The 23,944-nt window shown below is 33.5% G+C and overlaps 1 protein-coding gene across 2 annotated transcripts in view; it reads right to left on the reverse strand.

Moving 5' to 3' along the window:
- Positions 1-767: 767 nt before the first annotated feature.
- LOC145239970 (uncharacterized) overlaps positions 768-23,944 on the reverse strand; it is a 79,742-nt gene continuing 56,565 nt past the window's right edge. For both annotated transcript variants that reach the window (XM_080103561.1, XM_080103560.1), the window contains exons 2-3: positions 15,722-15,774; positions 768-7,688 (exon numbers count right to left, since the gene is read on the reverse strand). In XM_080103561.1, the coding sequence (XP_079959687.1) occupies positions 6,011-6,973 (963 nt within the window). In that variant the 5' untranslated portion in view covers positions 6,974-7,688; positions 15,722-15,774 and the 3' untranslated portion in view covers positions 768-6,010. The remainder of the gene's footprint in view (positions 7,689-15,721; positions 15,775-23,944) is intronic.

Raw genomic sequence — 23,944 nt, forward strand, 5'->3', positions numbered from 1 at the left:
CAGCACTGATAGACAACAACAATCTGTCTACAAAACAGGTGACCGAATGTGGGTAAAGGCTTCACACGGACGACGTACTACAAAGTATGGAGTGAGATGTGTGACTGGGAATATCAATATGCAAAATATATCAATCGATGGAATGCCATGCCATGTCAGAAACCTGCGACCTATAGTAGGACTATTGACCTGCTCTGACATGCCTTTGTAAAGTGGAAGTGAGAGGTTTGTGACCATCAATGAGACGCTGGGTGAACAGATACCCAGTGTGAGTGAAGATGACGACTTAGTCGATGACATTCCAGATGAAGGCACAGTAAGTGTTGGAACTATTCCTGATGAAGAACCAATGATTGTGCTGCCACAAAGAAGCACAATGTGCAAAAGACCCTCCTCCCCGAGTGTTCCATGTGTGATCATAGGATGAGGGGGAGTGTAATAGTAATTTTTCTAATGCACTTACCTCCAAAAAGCAAAAAGTCTGTTCTGTTTGCTGTCAATACACAGGGGCTGGGAGGAAGAAGAGGTAACGTGGTTGGTTTTATGGCAAAGAGGGCGAGACTAACTGCAAGAATTTGCATGATTTGAGAGGAATAAAAGACCAGACTCAGACGGATGGGCGACTATGCTATTGCGCAAGCAGAGAAAATGGTGAGAGAAGAGGAAAGTTCCTCCCTAAAGAAAGTTTCGGCTCAAAATGAGAAAGAAAGTGAGGCAGAAGGACCCAGCAGTTTTCAGATATTTATTGAGAACACCTTACAAATATAGAAAGAGCGAATGAATAAAGATATTTATTGATAACAAACTACAGTGTAGAAATAGCAAAGAAATAAAGGCATTTATCGATAACAAACTACATTTATACAAATGGAAAAATGGCGAGGAAATAAAGACATTGTTTTAAAACAACAAACATTATACAAATGTAGAAATAGCGAAAGACTAAAGACATTCATTGAGAACAATTATACAAATATAGAAATAGTAAAAAGGCTTAGCCATTTAAAATCTACAATTCATGAGCATTTAATGACATTTAAGTGGAAAAACTGATGCGATATTTTGCCGATATCTTCTAATATGCAAGGATGAAATTGATTATTCACTGTAATTATGAGAAAACCATTACTGCAAGTAACAATCTTTAACCATCCAAAATAACGTTTTTCCCCGAATTACGTTGTGTTTAGTAGAATTTATAATTCTGTAAGACCAACTACTTGAATTCATGTACATAATGTATTTATTAGGATGAGGGGGGATAGTTATTATTATTTGGATTGGACTCAAAGTCCGTTAAAAATGGCCGTTCACTAGTTATGCATGTCAAATTGTTTTCCTACTTGAATTCATGTATATAATGCATTTATTATTGTTATTAAGGACATTTGTTGTATTAGACACAGAAACATTAAATCAACAGAGACATTACCTAACGCATACAGATTATTGTTGACAAAAATATTTATTTTTTAAACTATACAAATCTACTCAGAGAATTTGTGGGAACGCAGGCTTACCTCTTTAGCGGCATCAGTGTGCACTTTGCCGATGCAGCATCATGATGCTGAAAAGGGTCCAAGATGGCGCCTGCGGCATTATATAACAATTACTGAATCTCGTGTGCTCTTGCACACATGCAAATTTAGAGGACTTGTCTTTTATAAAAACCGGCCATTGAAGCAGATGACAGAGAGGTGAAAACGAGTCCACAGAAAGTACTGACGGACAACGCTGCTGCAGTGAGTTGAAGTTTAGTGTGCTCTTTTTTTTTCAACGTCATATACAAAGTCTACTGAGAAAAGATGAAATACACTGAATTCTTATAGTTATTAATCGTTATGTTCTAATGCATAATGATTCTCTTTTATAATTATCATAGAATATAAGCGAGACTTATGTAAATTCTGCATTTTCATAGGTGATATATTGTTGTTGGGCACTCCTTGGACATCCAGTGTGATTGTAGATACTGTGATATTAATTTATTTTTTTTGTTAAAACTGAAAAAAAATTTTTTATCTAAGTTATCTGGTTCTGTAGTGTCAGAATATATCTGGTTATTACGGTTTATCTCGAATTATATACAGTGCCGGCAAAAAGAAAGTCCGCACTTGTAACTTTTTCAAAAACTGCAAACTTAAGCTAAATTTAATGAAACTATTTAAACACCATATATGTATTTGATTCGCCTTTTATTCCTCTATAATTTTACCTGTTTATATTTGACTTTTTGACTTTTAATTGAAATATTCTAGTGTTCACTTCAATTTAAAAAAATAATTTTTCCGTTTTTTTAGTACTCTTGCATAATTTGATCTGAATTCTCATGAATTCCTGTCAAGCATGGATCAGGCGAGACCGGCAATCATCAGTGTCAGCCGAGCATCGTAATAAACACAGACTAATGGGGGGGAGGGGGAAACAAGAAAAAATGCCAGTAATTAATAACAAAAAACCTACCTTGAAAAATGAAAAATGTTTATTTATTTTTAGTATGTAATTGTTTATTTATTTATTTTATTTTTTTGTAAAATATTTATCAACAAAGCCTTTTTTTTCTTCCAGAAAAATTTTTTTTACCGTATAATTGTTAGGTGTAAGTACAAGTTTTTTGTTGTTGTTGTTTTGTTTTCTTTTTTTGTAACCATATTATTTTTTTTTCTTGTTTTTTTTATTTTCACATTTTTTTCAGTCAATGTTTGGGGGTGAAGGGTCCACAGAAATTAAAACATTTTTTTTTTCAAGAAAACTTGAGGTGTTTTGTTTTTTTTTGCTTGTTAATTGCCAGCGGAAGAACTTTCTTGAAATGAGAATATTTCCTTAGGAATCTTTTACTTTGATCGACTGTTGAGCGGCCATCGACGGCAAAGATGGAGGAGATGGGGTAGAGGAAATATTATTTAGGGTTGCCATTTCGAACGCCCATAAGTGATTTTTATTATTGGAGGAATTGCATCCCTCTGCCTTTTCTACAAGTATTTTAGTGGTGAATGCTCTGACGAACTGCAATCACTTGTGCCCCCACGACGTGAGCACCCACGAAAAACCCGACAGGCTGCTAAATCCCACCCCCACACTGTAGAGATCCCTAGATGTAAAAGATCTTTTTACTCCAATAGTTTCTTCCCCAGAACCGCTAGACTCTGGAATTCCATTCCAGGTCCCTGCTTCCCCAACAGTACTGACATGCAGAAGTTCAAGTGTAACATGAACCGACATCTTGCTGCCCAAATCCCTACATAGTACCCCAGTAGTTGTTGCCCCTGATAGTAGCCCCCTACACCAAAGTGGCAATTTGCCTTGTTTGGGGTGAAAATGTAATAAAAATTTTTTTTTTTTAAATCTTGAACTTGGATTGCGCAAAATAAAAACGATCATGTGCGAAAGGATATCCATTGTCTGCACTGTCTATTTGTTCATCTCCAGGAGAAACCATCCTTTACACACAATCATTTTTTAAGTAAACATTTGTGTTTACAATTGTTGCACCTCATATTTTTGGGCAGCAATTTCTTCTCCTGACAATATGAGATTGTCTGCATCAGTGTTTTCATTTCTTTTTCTAACCTGCATAGATTTATTTCCTTGCCTGTCATTTTTCTGTTTGGCGAGTTTGGAAATATATTTACCTGTCAACTTCTTTTTTTGTTTAGTCACTTTCTTCCAATTCGAATATTATCTGCTTCCATTTAGATAGCGCTTTTTCATTGGCTAATCAAACTCCCAGAAATTGAATTACAAAAAAAAAGAAAAAGTAACTAATCAGAAAATAAAAAAAGTCCCCATCCGTTTATATCACCTTAAAAATTACTAAAAATGTAAAAAAAAAAAATAAAATAAAATAAATAAAAAGTTTAGTTAGCGTTTCAACATTTGAACAATGCTCGGCTGACACAAATTATTGCCAGTCTCACCCAATCTATGCTTGACGGGAATTCACGAGAATTCAGGTCAAATTATGCAAGAGTACCTTTTTCTTACATCAGTTAATTTTAAGATATAAAGAATTTCTCCTCGACCTAACACTTGATTCCATTAATTATTTACATTTATATACAAAGGCTTTTTTTAAGAATAGACGCTGTTCCCTTTATGGCTGTTACCTGTATTTTGTTACAGGTTATTTTCCAATGATTGCTCCTAAGTATTTCTGAAGATTCTTTTTAGGCCATTTGCTCCAATGACCACCGGTATAATATTTCTTTCTTTCAGAGACCATATAGTTTTTAGATCATTTTAGGTCCTGATATTTTATCTTTTTCCATTCCGCATAATTAAGGCCTAGGTCATATTTTCACAATGTGAGTTCTCATATGTTTCACATAATTTGATTTTGCAAGAATATGGCTTTTCCTTTTTTTTTAAAATTTTTCTTTCTTTGAAGATTGTAATGCTAAGTATAGAGCAACCAAACCAGCTGCCAACATTGCCCTGCTTTTTATTGAAACCAACCGAGAGCTCTTTTTAGTATCCTTGCTGTTCCTTTAACTGCAATTGTCTTGATCTCTTTTGCACTTGGTTCACCAAGAATATTAGTAAGGTAAGACTTCAGGTTCTTCTTCATAAGCCCTTGTGCCACCTATAATAACTGGCATGATTGATATTTTTCTAAGATTCCAGTTTCTTTTCATATCATACATGAGACTATATTTTGTCTGTTTCTCCCTTTTAGCTCTGTTCAAACCTCCATCATTAGGAACACTCACTTCAACCAAGGTTGCAACTCTGACTTATTCCATATAACTATGTCAGGTTTCACAGAAGCATTTTCTAGGTAGGTTGCTGTAGGAATTACATAGTCGAAATGTATGATATATAAGTCATTTCCAACTGTTCTTTCCGGTTGATATACTCAGGACTTGTTGCTACATTGGATGTTTAATTTTTTACATATGGTCAAGTGGAGGTATTTTCATACTCCATCACGTCTTATTGTGTAGTGGCCATCTCCCAAAAGAACCTTGCAACATGATACAAGATGACTCACACTTTCCAATTATGTATGGCAAGACCTGCATCTGTTGTCATTACTGATATATGCCATCTTCTTGAATGCGTTGGTCATCAATCCCTGATCTTGAGCAGCCATTATTACCCTTTCCTGATTGAGGTGGAGGCCTTCTCTTTTGAGCCAGTCCAAGGAACCTTTTTAGTCTATGTATTCCTGGGAGAGTTCCCCCAGAAAATGTTTTGCATGCTGGAGTTGGTCCCACTCTTTAAGGTTCATCCTTTGGAAGGTTTCAGTATATTTCTGCCGGCTTTTTTTTGCTATTTCTGTGGCAGGCTTGTTCGGGGTTTCGTCCTCATCTGTGAGACAGCCCTAACCAAAATGCTTGGCCAGCTTGGTGACTGATGTTGTTCTGCTGGCTCTTGTCTATTGATATCTGTATATTATTGAGAGGCTATGATTCTCGGATACTGATCTGTGCTCATTATTGTTGCTCTATGTTGATGGTTGATCTCTGAGAACCCCAGTCCTCCTTCTCCGCTGGGTAAATACAGTCTTGGTACACACTTATTTCTATATATTATTTTATGAAGTATTAATAACTTCCGTGTTTTTACATCTAGCCGGTTGATGTATTCTTGTGGCCAGTAAATGGTTGATAGCAGTCATTTTTTATTTGTTAGCTGTGTTTTGCATATTTTCCTCACACGGTGTCCATATTCTTTACTAATCTTCTCCCTATCTTGACATGCTGTATGCTCTTCTAGTTCCCTGATGTCGATGTCTTCATTTAGCTGCATATTTTCTGTGCGTGTTTTCTTCCCAGCCCTGAGTGTACACTTGGTACATTTATCCAGACCAAACTTCATCTGATTTCATTGGAGAATGTGTGTACTACCTTCAGAAGCTGGTGCAGATCCATGTCAGAGCTAGTATAAAGCTTAAGCTCATCGATGAAGAGCGTGACTTTTGATGTTTTAGAACCGAAATATCAAAACACTTCAGAAGATTTTCATATCTCACTAAATCTGTTTTGTAGCACAAGAATATCTACACACGTCACAATAATATAGATTTTTCCCTTGTGTGAGTTCTCATATGTTTCACTAACGTGACCTTTTGAGAACAAGAATATCCACACACTTCACAAGAATGTGGCTTTTCTCCAGTGTGAGTTCTCATATGTGTCACAAAATTTGATTTTTGAGAAAAAGAATATCCACATACATCACAAGAATGTGGCTTTTCTCCAGTGTGGGTTCTCATATGTTTCACTAAAGATGATTTTTCAGAACAAGAATATCCACACACTTCACAAGAATGTGGCTTTTCTCCAGTGTGAGTTCTCATATGTGTCACAAAATTTGATTTATGAGAAAAAGAATATCCACACACTTCACAAGAATGTGGCTTTTCTCCAGTGTGAGTTTTTATATGTGCCAATAAATGAGATTTTCCAGAACTAGAATAACCACACACTTCACAAGTATATGGCTTTTCCCCAGTGTGAGTTCTCATATGTTTTACTAATGATGATTTTTGCGAACAAGAATATCCACACAGTTCACAAAAATGTGGCTTTTCTCCAGTGTGAGTTCTCATATGTGTCAGGAAATTTGATTTTTGAGAAAAAGAATACCCACACACTTCACAAAAATGTTGCTTTTCTCCAGTGTGAGTTTTCATATGTGTCACTAAATGTGCTTTCTGAGAGCTAGAATAACTGCACACTTCACAAAAATATGGTTTTTCCCCAGTATGCGTTCTCATATGTATCACTAAAGATGATTTTACAGAATAAGAAGATCCACAAACTTCACAAGAATATGGCTTTTCCCCAGTATGTGTTCTTATATGTTTTGCTAACAATGATTTTTTAGAACAAGAATATCTACAAAGTTTACAAGCAGGTTGCTTTTTCTCAGTGTGAATTTTCATATGTGTCACTAAATTTGATTTTACAGAACAAGAATATCCACACACTTTACAAGAATGTGGCTTTTCTCCACTGTGTACTTCCATGTTTCATATAATCTATGCTAAAATGAGGTTACCACCATATTTTTAATTTAGTATTTTTCAAAAAATTTAAATATGTGTATCAACTTTAAGAAACCTTTCTTCACAAACCTCATAAGAATAAGACATTTCCCAGTGTGATTTCTCATATGTGTTTCTAAGAGATTTTTCTTGGTGTTATGGTTTCTCTTACTGCATACAAAAGCCACATTTTTTTCTGAATTTGTCTTATGATCTCTTTCATACGTTTTAATATATTTGTACATCTATAAATATGATAGCGAAAATGCTTGTGTGTCTGTGTGGATTTTCGTGTATGTCCAAGAAAGTCTTTTTTCCGAGAATCAATCGGTCGCCTCACAACTTCTTAAAACTTTTTATATCACGCCTCAATGATAATATCTACGAGTTAACAACCGAGGTCGCCTGTCTATTTAATTTGCCTGACTTTCAAAAGATAAATATTTAACAATTTTCGACCACCGCATGTGAATTTTTTGTATAAAAAAAAGAAGTGAACAGACTTGCAGAGCACCCAGGCTGGTTGTGTGATTTTTTTCAACTATTTCCGTGAATTTTTATATAGTAGCCTCATGAGAAATAGATATTCGCATAGATGTCTCTGTTGTCTCGCACCTATGCTCTAATTGTATATAGAATTGCATGTCAAGAAAATGAGGATCCAGGTATTTAAATAAAGGCGTCTAAGCTGGAACATCTGTAAATAAAAAATAAATATAATTCAATATATTTAGTATCACAGTCCACAAATTAGTATTCTATGTTAAAAAATTTGATTGGACTGAACTTGAAACCTCTGAATTAATATAAAATTCCTTACTTTATTTTCAATTCAAATAGTAATCCTATCATACACATATGTAAAGGCTTTCACATATTTCTGGTTTTGCCATTAATATGGAGAGGGTGTTCAAAAATAACTATGTACAAACACAAGTTTTCATTCCTTAAAGAATGAACAGAGATGATATTCAATTCCGAAATAAGACTTTCCTCAGAACCCTCTAAAATCTGTACTTTTCAGGTCTACAAACACTATAGAGTTCCTGATTACTTTCCCATCACTTTTCAGGAACTTAATGCAGCATAAATATCATGTCAATCATTCCCTAGTATCCGAAAAACACAAAGTTGTGACTCACCAAGTGGTTGATCATTTCTATTGAATTTTATTAGTATATTAGTATATTATTATTGTATAACAATGAAATTTTACGATGATTATCACATACCTTGTTCTATATAGACATTTAAGTAAGTTTTTGATCACCACATTTACAGTTCTCCATTGAAATAGTCATTCCTGGGGCTTTACCTGACAATACGTCTATATAATTCTCAAAGACTCTTTTAAAGTGAGTCTGTGAAAGTTTAGAAACCTCCAATAATGAACCCTTCAAAAAGACAGTGATGGCATTCACCATATTAATAAATCTGACTTTCTTCAGAACCCTCTGAAAAGCTGTTCTATTTACAGAGTAAACGCCTTTTCAGGTCTGCATACACCATATAGAATTCCTGCTTATTGACCCGTCACTTCTCAGAAAGTCAATGTAGTGCAAACATGTCAATCACTCACCATTATGTGAAAACAACATCGTGACTCATTGATCATTTCTATTGATTATCCCCTGCATTTTATTAGCTAACTATAACAATCAAATTTTTCGATAACCTTTTTCACATAATCTTTTGTTATAATTGTTCTATATAGCCATTTCGCCATAAGATTTTATTATGGTCATTTGATCGGCACATTTAAATGTCTCCAATGAAATAGTTGTTCCTTATAATTATAGAATTATATATTTCAAGTGAAAGCTCAGAAAACTAAAATGAACCCAACAAGTTCGTCATCAAACTGAGATGGATAATTAGTTTAACAGTGATTGAAACTATTCGATCCAACATTTCAACAGATCGCCTTCGCTTGTTTGGAGTGTTTAATCATCGAAGGATAAAATAAGTGTATCACTTATTTGCCAAAATTTGGGCATCAATTCATGTGAGATTCTGTTTTTTTTTCAGAAATTTCACCTATAGTTATAACGTCAAACCAATTTTGGTTAGATAAGGAAATTTTGTCAGCAATTCATGTGACATTCCAGTTTATCAGAGATTTCATCAAATGAATGTTGGTGTTTCCGAACAGGAAGGCCAAGAACACCAATGAAACCTCATGCACAGCTTCATGTAACACTTTTCTTGATTGTCAATATTACTGGCAACTTCAACAGTGCTAATGGCTTTATGCATTTGTTTAAGAAGTTCAGACCTTTTTCTACTGATGATTACAGTGGAAAGATGTAAACATATTTTGGTGCTTATGATTTTATAAGATAAAATGATGATTTAAAAACAGCAATGGTGAAAAGATAGATTTTGGCAATATTAGACTAAATGGAAAAACGTATTGATTGACGTGATTCTTATTCACTTTTACCAGAACAATATAAACCAATCCCACTTTTACTCCTTCGAGTTGTTAATACTTCAAGTCCACCACCCATTTGTACTTTTTCAACTCCAAAGCAAATAACATAGTTTTATCTGGTGCCTCAACATTGTCAGAATAGTATGAACATTTCTTTGAACCTGAATTGGGTTATATTATTTAATTGGAATTCATTATTGAAATGAGTTTAGTTTTATTAATTTTATTTATTGCAGACCATTATCCTCATTTTTTTCTTAGTTTTTTTCACAACATTTTGGCTAACTGACAATGGCCAGAGGAATAGTTGGCCGAAACGTTGTGAAACAGCTAAGAAAAGATGAGGATAATAGTCCACGATAAATAAAATTAACTGAATTGGGTTCTTTATTCGTCAATGTGTTTTGACTGTGAATTGAGTAAAAAGAAAGCTGCGGTGCGCTGCCAAGTAAAATGTAAACAAGCATTTGTTAAGGGTTTCTTTTATCGTGCCCTGGCTTACATGCAAACGCAGAGCAATATCAGAAAATACCTGATTTTCCATCTTCAAGTGGACATGAAATGCACAATTGTTCATATTTTTTTGCATAAACTGCAATCACCCAGGGATCGGCACTGTGCAGGGATCGAAATAAGGTCTGCCAAAAATATTTTTCATCTGCCTCTGTTGTCATCATATCATCGAAAGTTGAATTTTATGGAATCATATAGTCCAGAATCAACAAATCTATAGTTTCCTAAAGGTGATGGCTTGTGTATGACAATCTACATGTTTTTGAGTGTTCTGTCATGAATGACAATCCTCAAGATTTTTTTGGTGACATGACTACTTGATAAGTTACTGTCTTCAGCTCAGCAAGGCTAATCTATCTTCACAAAGGGAGAGATTATCCATGCCAGTCCTTATTCTGAAATTTCTCAAGTGTCGATATATATATATATATATATATATATATATATATATATATATATATATTGAGATTTTTATTTGAAGCTTAAATGATTAGTCTTGCGCCAGTTGACACGGTTAAGATTCGGATTAAAAATTGTTATAAAAATAAATACAATTTGGGCGCACAGTGTGATTGTAATTGTGTTGGCGCATGAAAAATAAAAAATAACTCCCACGCAAATTCCGGCGTGGCCTTATATATTAAATCGACTCAAAACGAGCAGACGTAGTACAGAGCACCCCACGTGATGTTTCCGTCCAATGGGATTTCTCCAAGGACATTTTTCTAGACTTTTCTTTTTAAGCTCGCTGGGAGCCGGTCCAAATAGTATTTAAGCACACACAAACATCAAATCTCTCTCTCAACTGAATTTTCATTCGGACGTTCCACGCGTGTTACTATCACTCTTCCATTTTCACCGCTCCACGCGCTTCATACAATTTCACAGGCGAACATTACCTACTGCCTCTCTTAACATGTTTTAACATATAAACAGTTCAACAAAAAAAAAAAAAAGACATTCTCCTTTTTTTATACGAACACTTAAAAAGGACTTCTGAACTCATTATAACGAGAATTATATTTTATTTGTTAATGGTTGGTTTCTGTTAATAAACCTCCGTTTGTTTTGCATGTAAGTCTTCTTTTTATTTTTATTTATTTGTGGAGGAAGTTAGTTCCTAAAAAGGCCTGACGACCCCCACAGTCTCTATAATTATTATTTAAGTTTCTCTGAGACTTTTAGGTCTGAACTGCTTACCTGTTATTAAATAGCATTCCTTACATGAACATTAATTATGAACTTCTGTAATATCGTCTGAATGCGAGAACTGAATACTACAAAGAGCTGTAAACTTAGATCTTCGAAGACAGATAAACCTGTTTTCAGTTCCTGTTGAAGACGAAAGACTATAACTTTTTGAGGTTGTTAACATCTCTTTTCAGCGGCAAAATTAGCATTCCTTTTTGCAACCGAGGATCAATAAAATTTGTATTGAATATTAAGATATATTGTTTGTCTTATTTTGCCAATGTCAAGGAGCAAAGAGCGGGTGAGATAAAATATATAACATTGCACAGTAATTTATTATAATTGACAAAAAAAATCAGTAGAAACCATTTTTTTATCTAAAAACTCTACATATCACCTACAAAATTTCGTTCTGATAGTGTAGAACCGCCAACATTTCATTATTATTTGGATTAGACTCAAAGTCGGTTAAAAATGTCCGTTCATTAGTTAAGCATGTCGAATTGTTTTTTTTATCTCAAAACTCTACATATCACCTACAAAATTTCGTTCTGATAGTGTAGAACTGCCAACATTTCATTATTATTTGGATTAGACTCAAAGTCGGTTAAAAATGGCCGTTCATTAGTTATGCATGTCGAATTGTTTTCCTACTAAGTTTATTATATTTGCCAATGTTTTGATTTCTTTTATAATTTTATTTTCTCTCTAATTAACTAAAAACTAAAATGTATGAAGATATATTTAAAGACTGAAAATTTCATTATTATTTCGATTAGTCGAGCTACTATTACCATCAAGATGAGAACACTAGTCCCAATGATCCAAATGATCCTCATATAAAAAATTGCAAAACAGAATATTTCGCATAAACAACTCAAATAAGAGGAAGCAATTGCACAAATTGTAAAGTCAGTGAAATAACATAAATAAGTTTGGACCAAGAAAGTAAACAATAACCACATGATTTCATTATGGAATTTGTAACTCATTGTTATCAAACCCAAATGGCTTAAACTTATGATACCCTTCCCTTTGTGATTCAAGACATAATCCTGGGTATTATCATCGATATTAAACATACTATCAGCATCCAATCCATACCAATTAAATTTTAGTACAGATAATGTTTTTTGTTACATAATAACCATGTTGTACACACTCCCAGGCATTATCCCTTCCTTTGGCAGCAACGTAGCTAATTGTAAACAGATGAGGTGCCACTACACGGTAATTTCCAATGTCTATATCTCGGCTATTTTTTCTCAGCTCGGATAAGTTATCTTTTTTCCACATTAAATTGTTTTGTCTAAAAGTTTCGCACAAAGTACGAGGCGTGTGCAATAAGTAATGCCCCTGACCCACTTTTAGTTGTGTGATCTAGCTGAAATTTTGCATGTGCAATGATTTATATCTCTCGGGATTATGTGGCAAATTACAACTGTTTGAACTGAGTCAGGTGTGAAATGGAGCCTGTTGAATGTCGAGCAGTGATCCGGTTTTTGTATTTGAAAAGATGCACACCACAGGAGACTTTTGATGAAATAAAAGAAACTTATGGTGATAATGCCCCATCATATGATCTTGTAAAATGCTGGTATCGTGAATTCAAACATGGCCGGAAAGCTGTAGAAACAGCTCCCAGACCTGGTCGCCCCCCACCTGCCATTGATGAGGCATCTGTCCGTCAAGTTGAGGCTGCCATTTCGGAAGATCGGCACATTCTATTTGCCAAATAGCCCAAGATGTCAAGATTAGTACAGGGCCTGTTGTTCCTGACCATTTGCATATGCATAAGGTGTCTGCCAGATGGATTCCCAGGTTGCTCACACCATTTCAGAAGCAAGTACACGTCGAGTTCTTGGGGATGAATTTGGATATGTGCCAAGAAGATGAATCAAAGTTTTTCAAAAGACTGATTACACAGGATGAAACCTGGGTCCATCACTATGATCCAGAGACCAAAGCCCAGTCAATGCAGTGGAAGCACTTGTACTCACCACCTCCAAAGAAGGGAAGGGTGCAGCCCTCCGCTTGCAAGGTCATGCTCACAGTCTTCTGGGACCAGGACGGAGTAGTGATGACAGATTTCCAGGCAAAAGGTATCACAATTACACGAGCCTATTATGCTTCACTTTTGAGGAAATTAAGGGAAGCCATCAAAATCAAGAGGCAGGGCAAGATCAGCAAAGGTACCCTCCTCCTGCAGGACAACGCTCCGGTCCACAACTCATATGTCGCCAGATCAGAAGCAAGGACATGTGGTTATGAAATTCTCCCCCATCCTTCCTACTCTCCTGACCTAGCACCCTCTGACTTTCACCTCTTCTCAGCCATGAAGTTGTTTTTTAAAGGACAGTGTTTCCCAGATGATGCAGCCTTGATTTCTGAAGTCACATCGTGGTTGGAGGACCAACCTGGGGTGTTCTACAAAAACGGTCTCCAGAGCTGCATCAAACGATGGGAGAGATGTATAACCCAGGGTGGTTCCTATGTAAAGAAAGACTAATAACAGTGCCAAGTTTCGTTGCTCTACTGCTATGGAAAGTGAGTTAGGGGCATTACTTATTGCACGCCCCTTGTAAATCAATAAAAACTACTTCTGCTCAAATTGTTTTTAGTTTCACTTTTTCACTTTACACATTATCCCCATACAATATAATGAAATAATCTTTCACTGTACACTTTATAATGAATGAAATAACCTTTATAATGAACTATGTTGGAAGCCATGTTTAGTTTCAGAACAGTTTCCGATGGTTAGTTGTTCTATACATGTCCTGGAGGTGACTGGTTTTCAGTTTGGAAGCCATGTTTAGTTTCACACGTTTCCAATGGTTAGTTCTTCTATACAAGTCCTGCCAGTGACTGGTTCTCAGTTTGGAAGCCATGTTTAGTTTCACAAGTTTTTAATGGTTAGTTCTTCTATACAAGTCCTGCTAGTGACTGGTTCTCAGCAGACAGTTCTTTTGGTAAGGTTCCTGACTTTATAACCTTTGTAGCCACAGAGCAAAAGATTCTTCCCATGCTCACACGGAGAAAACATATGCAAAGTTGCTAAAGAAAAAGGTTTAATTTTTATGGAGCAATTCTGGTTTCTGATAGGTTGGTAGCAGAACGTGAATTAATTTGATTCATCAGTTCCTAGCAGTGTCGTTTATAAATAGAATCTTCCCACTGTGAGGGGCCATAACCCCAATTATTGATGAAAAATATTGCAACAAGTGTAGTGCCTGTTTTTGTTTTATCAACTCATACCAGAAATATTTTGCCTTATTATTCCGGCAAATTAAGGCAGACTTTGCTTTGTTGAATGAAGTATAGTTTGGTCTAGTCTCATGAGTTGCATCATTCCATGAATTATCTCCATCTTTCAGACAGAAGTTGCTAATTGCTTATAGTTAAAGTACCGTTAGATATAGCAGTATGGGTGATGATTAAAGAGAGGGAACAAGATACAAACTGTGGAAGCACCCCAGAGCCAATAGAACGAGGTTATCTCCCTTTTTATTGGGCACTTCTATAGTATACTAGGGGGCTCCAACCGATTTTGAAGGCCAGGGCAAAAAATCCCGTGACGTCAGACTGGTGTTAAGTATACAAATTTTTTTTTCATGAGTATGGAATAGCAGAAGTGACTTAATGATTTTTTTTAAACCTTTGTTTTTCTTTTTCAAACTGCAATCTTTGTCATAATTTTTTAAGTTTGTAAGATTTATACTGTTAATGATTAATAATGTTATATTTGTGTATTAAATATAAGATATTAACATTCCAGGTAAAAAGAAAAAAAAGGAACTACAATAAAAAAAGCTAAAATTATTTTTATTTTTCATTAATAAATCATAGATTTTTTTAATAAAAATGGTGCTTATGCACTTATACTACCAAGCTCTCCAAGTTACAAAATTCCCACTGTTTACTATGCTAAAATCACAATGACTAATGTATACCTATTAACCCTTATCCTTGAGTGGCCTCTGGGCCTTGATAAGTGGTGACACCCATGTAAAAAAAAAAAAGCTATTGTTTTAAATCATATTTACCAGTACATTTGGGATTTACGATATTATTTTATCACCTTGTTAGATGAAAGTACAAAATTGTTGAAAAACTCCCTGCCTTCCCTATGTTAAGAATGGTTTCTAAATAAAAACATTATTTTAGCACGTTAACATGAGTGCATACGTTCCAAAATAAGTAATTTCTCATATATTATGAAAAAAAAATCTGTTTTAAATTCAATGTAACTGTAAGAAAAAAAAACGCAAAACAATAAAGATTTATACGTTACTAAATAAACTTTTTATACGTTACTTATGTCAAAATTTATGAATAAATAAACATTTACAATAAAAAATGGTACTCATGCACTTATTGATCCGTGCTGAAGTAATAAAATTATTTAAAAACCCATTCTTAACATGGGGAGGGGAGGGTGTTCTGTACCTATTCTGTACTTTAACCGTATAATTGAATAAAAAAAAACATATCATAAAACTTTAATTAAACTTAGAAATACGATTTCAAAAATAGCCCGGATCAGTAAGTGCATTAGCACCTAAAAAATGAATAAAAAATATAAGACTTACGTGGGGCGTGCAATAAGTAATGCCCTTGACCCATTTCCAGTTGTCTGATCTAGCTGAAATTAAACAAATAGTTTTCTTTTTAACGAATTATACAGACAAGAGTTTACCGTATTAAATAACTTTTACCATATTCTGTGTTGACAAAAAATAACGGTACTGTTAATTAGAGGCCTCCATACATTTATTTGAAAAAAAGCGCAATAATAAAAGTTAATTAGAGGCCTCCATACATTTATTTGAAAAAAAGCGCAAAAATAAAAGTTAATTAGAGGCCTCCATACATTTATTTGAAAAAAAAAAGCGCAATAATAAAAGTTAATTAGAGGCCCCCAGACATTTATTTGACAAAAAGCGCAAAAAATAAAAGTTAATTTGAGGCCTCCATACATTTATTTGAAGAAAAGTGCAAAAATAAGTTAATTGGAGGCCTCCATACATTTATTTGAAAAAAAAGCGCTAAAAAAAAACTAAATTGGAGGCCTCCATACATTTATTTGACAAAAAAGTGCAAAAATAAAAGTTAATTAGTGGCCTCCATACATTTATTTGAAAAGAAGCGCAAAAATAAACGTTAATTAGAGGCCTCCATACATTTATTTGAAAAAAAGCGCAAAAATAAAAGTTAATTAGAGGCCTCCATACATTTATTTGAAACAAAAGCGCAAAAGTAAAAGTTAATTAGAGGCCTCCATACATTTATTTGAAACAAAAGCGCAAAAATAAAAGTTAATTAGTGGCCTCCATACATTTATTTGAAAAAAAAGCCCAAAAGTAAAATTAGAGGCCTCCATACATTTATTTGGAAAAAAGTGCAAAATAAAAGTTAATTAGAGGCCTCCATACATTTATTTGAAAAAAGTGCAAGATAAAAGTTAATTAGAGGCCTCCATACATTTATTTGAAAAAAAGCGCACAAATAAAAGTTAATTAGAGGCCTCCATACATTTATTTGACAAAAAAGCGCAAAAATAAGTTAATTAGAGGCCTTCATACATTTATTTTAAAAAAAGCGCAAAAATAAAAGTTAATTAGAGGCCTCCATACATTTATTTGAAAAAAAGCGCAAAAATAAAAGTTAATTAGAGGCCTCCATACATTTATTTGAAAAAAAAAAAGCGCAAAAGTAAAAGTTAATTAGAGGCCTCCATACATTTATTTGGAAAAAAGTGCAAAATAAAAGTTAATTAGAGGCCTCCATACATTTATTTGAAAAAAAGTGCAAGATAAAAGTTAATTAGAGGCCTCCATACATTTATTTGAAAAAAAGCGCAAAAATAAAAGTTAATTAGAGGCCTCCATACATTTATTTGAAAAAAAAAAGCGCAAAAATAAAAGTTAATTAGAGGCCTCCATACATTTATTTGAAAAAAAAAGCCCAAAAGTAAAAGTTAATTAGAGGCCTCCATACATTTATTTGAAAAAAAAGCCCAAAAGTAAAAGTTAATTAGAGGCCTCCATACATTTATTTGAAAAAAAAGCCCAAAAGTAAAAGTTAATTAGAGGCATCCACACATTTATTTGAAAAAAAAAGCGCAAAAGTAAAAGTTAATTAGAGGCCTCCATACATTTATTTGAAAAAAAAAAAGCGCAAAAGTAAAAGTTAATTAGAGGCATCCACACATTTATTTGAAAAAAAAAGCGCAAAAATAAAAGTTAATTAGAGGCCTCCATACATTTATTTGAAAAAAAGCGCAAAAGTAAAAGTTAATTAGAGGCCTCCATAAATTTATTTGAAAGAAAGCGTAAAAATAAAAGTGATACTCCTTCAATTAAATCTATCAAATCCAAACTAGCTTTGTGTAGGGTTCCTTTCATTGTTCCCTGGCTTACACACCAACAAAGTGCAATATATGAAAAGCCTGTGTTGACTAGCAGAAGAAACTGGTTATTTTTTAGATATTTTTCTGTACAAGACAAATTAAATTTGTCACACAAAGAGACACACATGTTTACCAGGAAATAACTTAACAAAAAAGACAATTTTTGTGCATGAACTGCCATCACGGAGGAACCTGCACTGTGCCAGGATCGAAGTAGAGTCTGGTGGATGATCTAGAGAATTGAGGGAGATGGGTGGATGATGTAGAGAATTGAGGGAGGTGGGTGGATTATGTAGAGAAATCTACCAAATCCAAACGATTTTTTAGGTCGATGTTGGATTTCCGATTTTAATGTTGCCTATATTCATACATGCTATTATTTGAATATATAAATATTTTTTTTAATATTGTAAACTTGTTATAAAAAGTGTATGATTAAACTTCATATCGGGAAATATTAGAATTTAATGTCATTTATATCTTTTTAAGATTAATTATTATTTAGAATTCTGTTATTCCGTTGTAATTCAAATAATATTGAGACAAAATATCATTGAGAAAAAGCCTGGAGTTTTTAACATAATTTTGATTTTATGTCCATTTTTTTTTTCAACTTTAAGGTAAGTAAAATAAACAATGGGTCTATATCAACTTTAAAAATGTTGCAATTTTTATGAGCCTAAATTTATTTTTTTTTACACAGACATCACCACATTATCTAGGCCAAGAGGCCACTCGAGTATAAGGGTTAAAACGTGTACAGTAGAAATTGGACAATATAGTAATCAATTCGGTAAATTTGTTAACTTATATAGAACGGCTCATCAAGAACTTGTTTACGTTAGACTTGAAGACAACCATATTGTAGTTTTCGTAACATGACTTATAGGGGGAAGACCATCTAAAAATGTTTCCCCTTATATATTAAACGAAACGTACTTTTTATATATGAGTTGATTTAAAAATGAATAAGTATAAAAAATATCATGAAAAATCTGACCATTCGTTGATTTTTCTAGATTTTTTATGGCTTTACAATCCTCAAACTTATTAATATCATGAAACACGTTTGTAGTATTAGACCTAAAAACTTGAAAAGGCTAGAGGTGATACCTATCTTAGACAAACAATTCTCCACAATAATATTTTTCTTTATTATAAAATTAGTAACAACAGTATACATATTAAATGAATGTTTTATTTAAAGAAAATATACTTTATTCAAAACAGACAAGGAAACTAATAAGAGAAAAATAAATGATTGTTTCTTTCTAACTTTCAAACTTTGGTGAATAAAATAAACGATTATACGTGGATACAATACATTTATTTTAAACTAAGGTTATTCAACGGTGAAATAGTTGCAAAAATTTAATTGATAATGAAAAATATAAAAATTCAAAAACGAGTGAAACATGAAAATGAAATCATAATGATAATGATAATGATAGATACAAAATCTGTATAAATCAAATATATTTAAGTTTATTTTACGACCAGGTCAGTCATATATTGGGTACAATATAATAATCAATGGACGAAATCTGCATAAATTAAAATATCATACAGGGTTGTCACTAGAAAAGCGGGAAATTTGTCAAATGGTACTATATTTTTACAAAAGCGAGGAATTGTTTTTTTTCTTTTTTGTTTTTTTAACTCGTTCCTTTTTGACAAGTAACAACTGCTTCAATACATTTTCGTTTCAAGTTTGTTACAATATTATCAAACTGATGCTTTGTAATCGTTAAAAAAATGATAACAAAACTAGATATTTTGTCTGTCCCTAAATCGAATTTTCATTTTTGAAAAGAATAATCCTATGCCTTTCAAAGTCTGCTGCCATCCATAATTTTGAGAATCAAGAAGCAAATAAATTAGACGCACGAGCTATAATTTCCCGCTTTTCTAGCGACCACCCTGTATTGAAGCATATTTTACGATCGGGCAACGGAAATCATTTTTTTGGAGGAACTTATGTTCAGACTATCAAGAATGTCTAGGAACAAAAAAAGTCAATTTCCAATAGTGCCACATGTTTCTTTGGGTCGCCATAGACCAATACCCAAATCTGGGCTTAAAAGTTCAATAACTCAGAAACAGTTCATTTTCAGAGGTTTTAAACGTGAGTTTTGGATTCCTCATGTGGAAAACCTTGTCCCTGCAAATTTTCAAGGTTCTACCTAGTCTAGAATTTGATATATGCCCAAAAAACGTAATTTCATAATTTTGCAAATTTGTGCCTCAACGCGATATAAATAAAATACCAAAATTGTGATATTTCCGGAACCGCTTGGTGTTAAACGCTCAAATTGTCAGGATTCCCTAGTTTTTATGATACCAACATATGGTGAAAGTTTGGAAAAAATCTGAGAGGTAAGGGTGTTATGGTCTGGATGATTTGAGATGGAATTACCCTATAGTAATATTAAAAAATATCATTTTCTTGGCATTTGTTATGGACTTAGTACGTAAATTTTATTAAGAAAAACTGTTAAAATTATGCGTCTATACAACTTACATTAGCACATGGATTATGTATTGTTTCAACTTCCATAACTATTTGCAACTTAGATAAATAGGAAAGAGTTTTAAATCAAGACTCTACCCTCTGGCCCATTGAAATACTGTTTTACATATATTTTAATGAAATGTGTTCAATTTTACTTCCACAACAAGACAAGATACAAATTCTAGTTTGAAATAAAAAAAAGTAAGTAAAACAACTTCTCGAGGAGAATGTTGTAGTTTGCTTGAAACATTGTGTGTAGTGTTAAAAGACTTTTTTTAATGTAATTTTTCCCACTGCATCTATGCATTTACAAGTCATCGAAAGTATTGAAAAACATTCATTTTTAGTAATTTTCTTTATTACTGCTTGGGGTGTATTTAGTATTCGTAGCATGGAATCTAAATTTTCAGAAATAAAATCCTATTGTCAAGGATGATGTTAGAACAAGGGATGTTTCGTCATAATTTTTCTCTTTAGTCGGCTGTGATTGAAACGAACGCAGATTAAGAACAAATCAATATCGATTTAATGTTTGTTAATTCAATATTTTAACGCATGCATGTACATTATATTTTATTCCTTTATTTTTTGTTTATTAAACATTTATAACATGTTTATTTTTATTTTACTTTCAATTTAACCGTTTTTATTATTTTATTAGTGAAAGTGCATAACTCTTGTTAGTGAAATGAACGGTTTATTTCACTTGTAAATAATTTGTGGAATTTCAAACTTTTTAATATTATTATTATTATTATTATTATAATATATAGATAGATAGATAGATAGATAGATAGATAGATATAGAACCGTGTATGTTTGTGTGTATGTATTGTAAGAAAATAAATAAAATAAAATAAATAAAAAAGAAAATTGCTTACGTGGTGGCGCCGGCCTCGAGGGCGGAATTCTAATCTGATTGGTTGAGAGGACGAGTCTCTTATAGACTTGGAGGAGTAGTGGGAGGCACAATACTTCTGTTATAAAAGAATTGTGTCTCTGACTAGTACCAGTAGTGTTAATGACTTACTGGTCAACGGTTGGCACAACTTAGTTACTCGCTGCTCGCCGTACTACAATACTTGTTACTCGACCCAGTAGGGGTGGGGGTCGCATAGGGCATCCTTTGCAACCCCTCAGAGCTTACGCTATCACTGGCTAATCTACTTTACTAAATAGTTTTTTTTGTTCCACAGTGTGTGCGTGATGGGGTGGAGAGGGTTCCCGTAAGCCGTGGTGAAGGCAACCTTTCTAGGAGAAGCAAATCTCTGATTTAAAAAAAAAAAAACATAAAGCGGGAAACCAGTACCCGCATTAAGGTGGTCTGCAGTTTAACTTGTTGCTGGCTATTTTGCTCTTGCTTGTTGCTGGATCTTAAAATTTTGAACCTAGAGAGAGACTTAGCTGTCGTACAAAGCAAAGACTCTGTAATATCATCTGTGTATAGATACTCTCTCAGGTATTTGTCTTTGAAAATGGTCTTGTGGCAATGGACATCATTTTTGGGCTCAAGGACTTTAAGTGTCTGAGAGACTGGCACTCGTCTGACAAGGCGTTGCAATCATCATATATATATATATATATATATATATTATATATACATTCCTTTTCTATTTATTTGCTATGTCTATGATTTATTTCCTCTTTGTCATTCGTTTAGCATAATTTTTAAATTTTCTATTTTAATTGAATTTGATTTAAATGTTTTTACTTTTTGTTGTGTTTTTTGTCTCTTTTCTTATTTCGTTACTAAAATGGAAAGGTAATCTCCCTTGATAATAAGTTTTATTTTATTATTGTTATCATCATTATTATTATAATTTTTATTATTTTTATGTAGTATAAATGTATAGCCATATAATATATATTTTGAAATGTAATGTATATAATCGTGTCTGTTTTGTATTGTATACTATAGTGTTATTGTATTGGCCATTTATTTAAACGTGAGCTTATATCAGTGTTGTATCTATTTACTTTATATAGTGTTAGTATGTTAACAGTGAAACTGTTGTAGTTATTTATCATAATATCATGAGGAAGTTGTTATTTGGTTCCAATCTACTGTTTTCTTTTGGTTGAGGACTGTTTTGTATCGATTTATTTATAGTAATATGTATATGGTCTTAATTATACTAAGAGGTTGTAATTCAGTTCTGTTCTCTTATTCATTTTGGGTGTGACTTTTTTTTTATTAATGTTGCTTCATTCAATATTAAGTTCCTCTGATGCCTTTCCATGGCTAATATTTTTATCTTTATGTCTTTGATTGTGTCTTTGTGAATGATAATGTCTTTGTAGTGGTGTGTTCTTTTATGCATATGTGTAATTATACTCCTGATGTAATTAAAAAACTTAGTATGTGCGTCCACAGTTTTATGTTGTTGTCTTCCAGAGTGTGTGAGTTTGATGTTAAGTTATTCTCTGCGGATTGCTTTATCACTAAAGTGTGGTAGTTTAAAGAAACATGTGTTGGAGTGTGTGCGCGATTGTTGTTTTATAGGTTTTTTTAGGGTTGTGTATGAATTTAAGGAGGATCGGTTCAGTTTTAATATTTGTTGTGAATGTTTAGTGGTAGTGATTTTGTCTATTTTGTAAGTGTATTTGTTATGGATGCAATTGTTTCATGTAGTGCATATCCTAATTATGATTTAATGGGAAGAGTTGATTTATATTTTATAAAGATGTCTCTGCAGGCGTCTTTTCCATAGAATTTAGTGTGTATATGTCATGTTTCAATAATGTTTAGGGTGAAGTCTAAGGGTGAGAAGGGTCTTCTTGAATCTTCACATCTAATTCATACAGAAGGTAAAATTATTTGTAACCAGAGGCATTTAATTTATCAATGTGTTGAATGTATGATCTTTAAATATCAGTAAGTATACATATTTAAATTATTATTTAGGGTTTATCCAAACAATTTACGACAATACTACAAACGTAGTCTTGTATTGATGTATATCTGTATTGATGCTGGTATTTTCTTTACTTAGTATATTTTGTATTGCTTCTCATATATTTCTCAATGATCAATTCTATTATCCTAATGATTTGAATGAGAAATATTAGTAGACCCTTTTTTTTTTTTTTTTACAAGGTGGTCACCACTTATCAAGGCCCGGAAGTCACTCGGGGATAAGTGTGATTGCATGTACAGTACGTTCGTATTAGAGATTTGATAAAGTATCTTACTTAAGGGTGCGGTTCATCAAGAATTTGTTTATGTTGGAGTTGAAGATATCCAGGTTGTAGTCAGGTGGGAAACAGGCAAACGGAACAGAGTTCCACAGGCATGCACTTCTAAAAAAGAAGCTTTGTTCATGGAATCTACGTTTTAGTTTTGGCACAGATAAAGAGTCGGGGAAATTTTTAATAGTGGTTTCAGTAAGACGGGTGTTTTTCATGAAAGATTGGTGAGGGGGGACCAGGGATTAGAGCTCAGACAAGCACTCTCCATGGAAGTAACGATAAAACAAAGATAGGCTTGCAATGTCTCTCCTGTGGGAAAGAGGTCGCAGGGAAGAGAAAAGGGCATCCCCCATTAAGACACAAAGTTTATTTTGTAACTCTGTCAAGGCAAGATAGGCTGTTTTTAGCAGCTCCTTCCCAGATGTGGAAGCAGTACTCCATCCTTGGACGTATTTGGCTTTTATATAGATAGAGAATTGCATCAGCAGTGAGATCTTCTGGAGCGGTAGCAGAATCCTACCATTTTTCCAGCGACCTTGGCAACACACTTGATGTACGTGTTCCATTTCAGGTCAAGAGTAAAGGTCAAGCCCAGAAGCTTAGCAAAACATGGAGCTTCCCCTAGGCGAGAGCCATCCCTTTCAATTGACGCCAGAGGAGATCAAAGTGTTGATGATGTAAAGATAGGAGCTTGGTTTTAGA

Source organism: Euprymna scolopes, chromosome 19, assembly GCF_053919585.1.
Source record: "Euprymna scolopes isolate OS-2025 chromosome 19, ASM5391958v1, whole genome shotgun sequence".
NCBI classification, from domain to species: Eukaryota; Metazoa; Mollusca; class Cephalopoda; order Sepiida; family Sepiolidae; genus Euprymna; species Euprymna scolopes.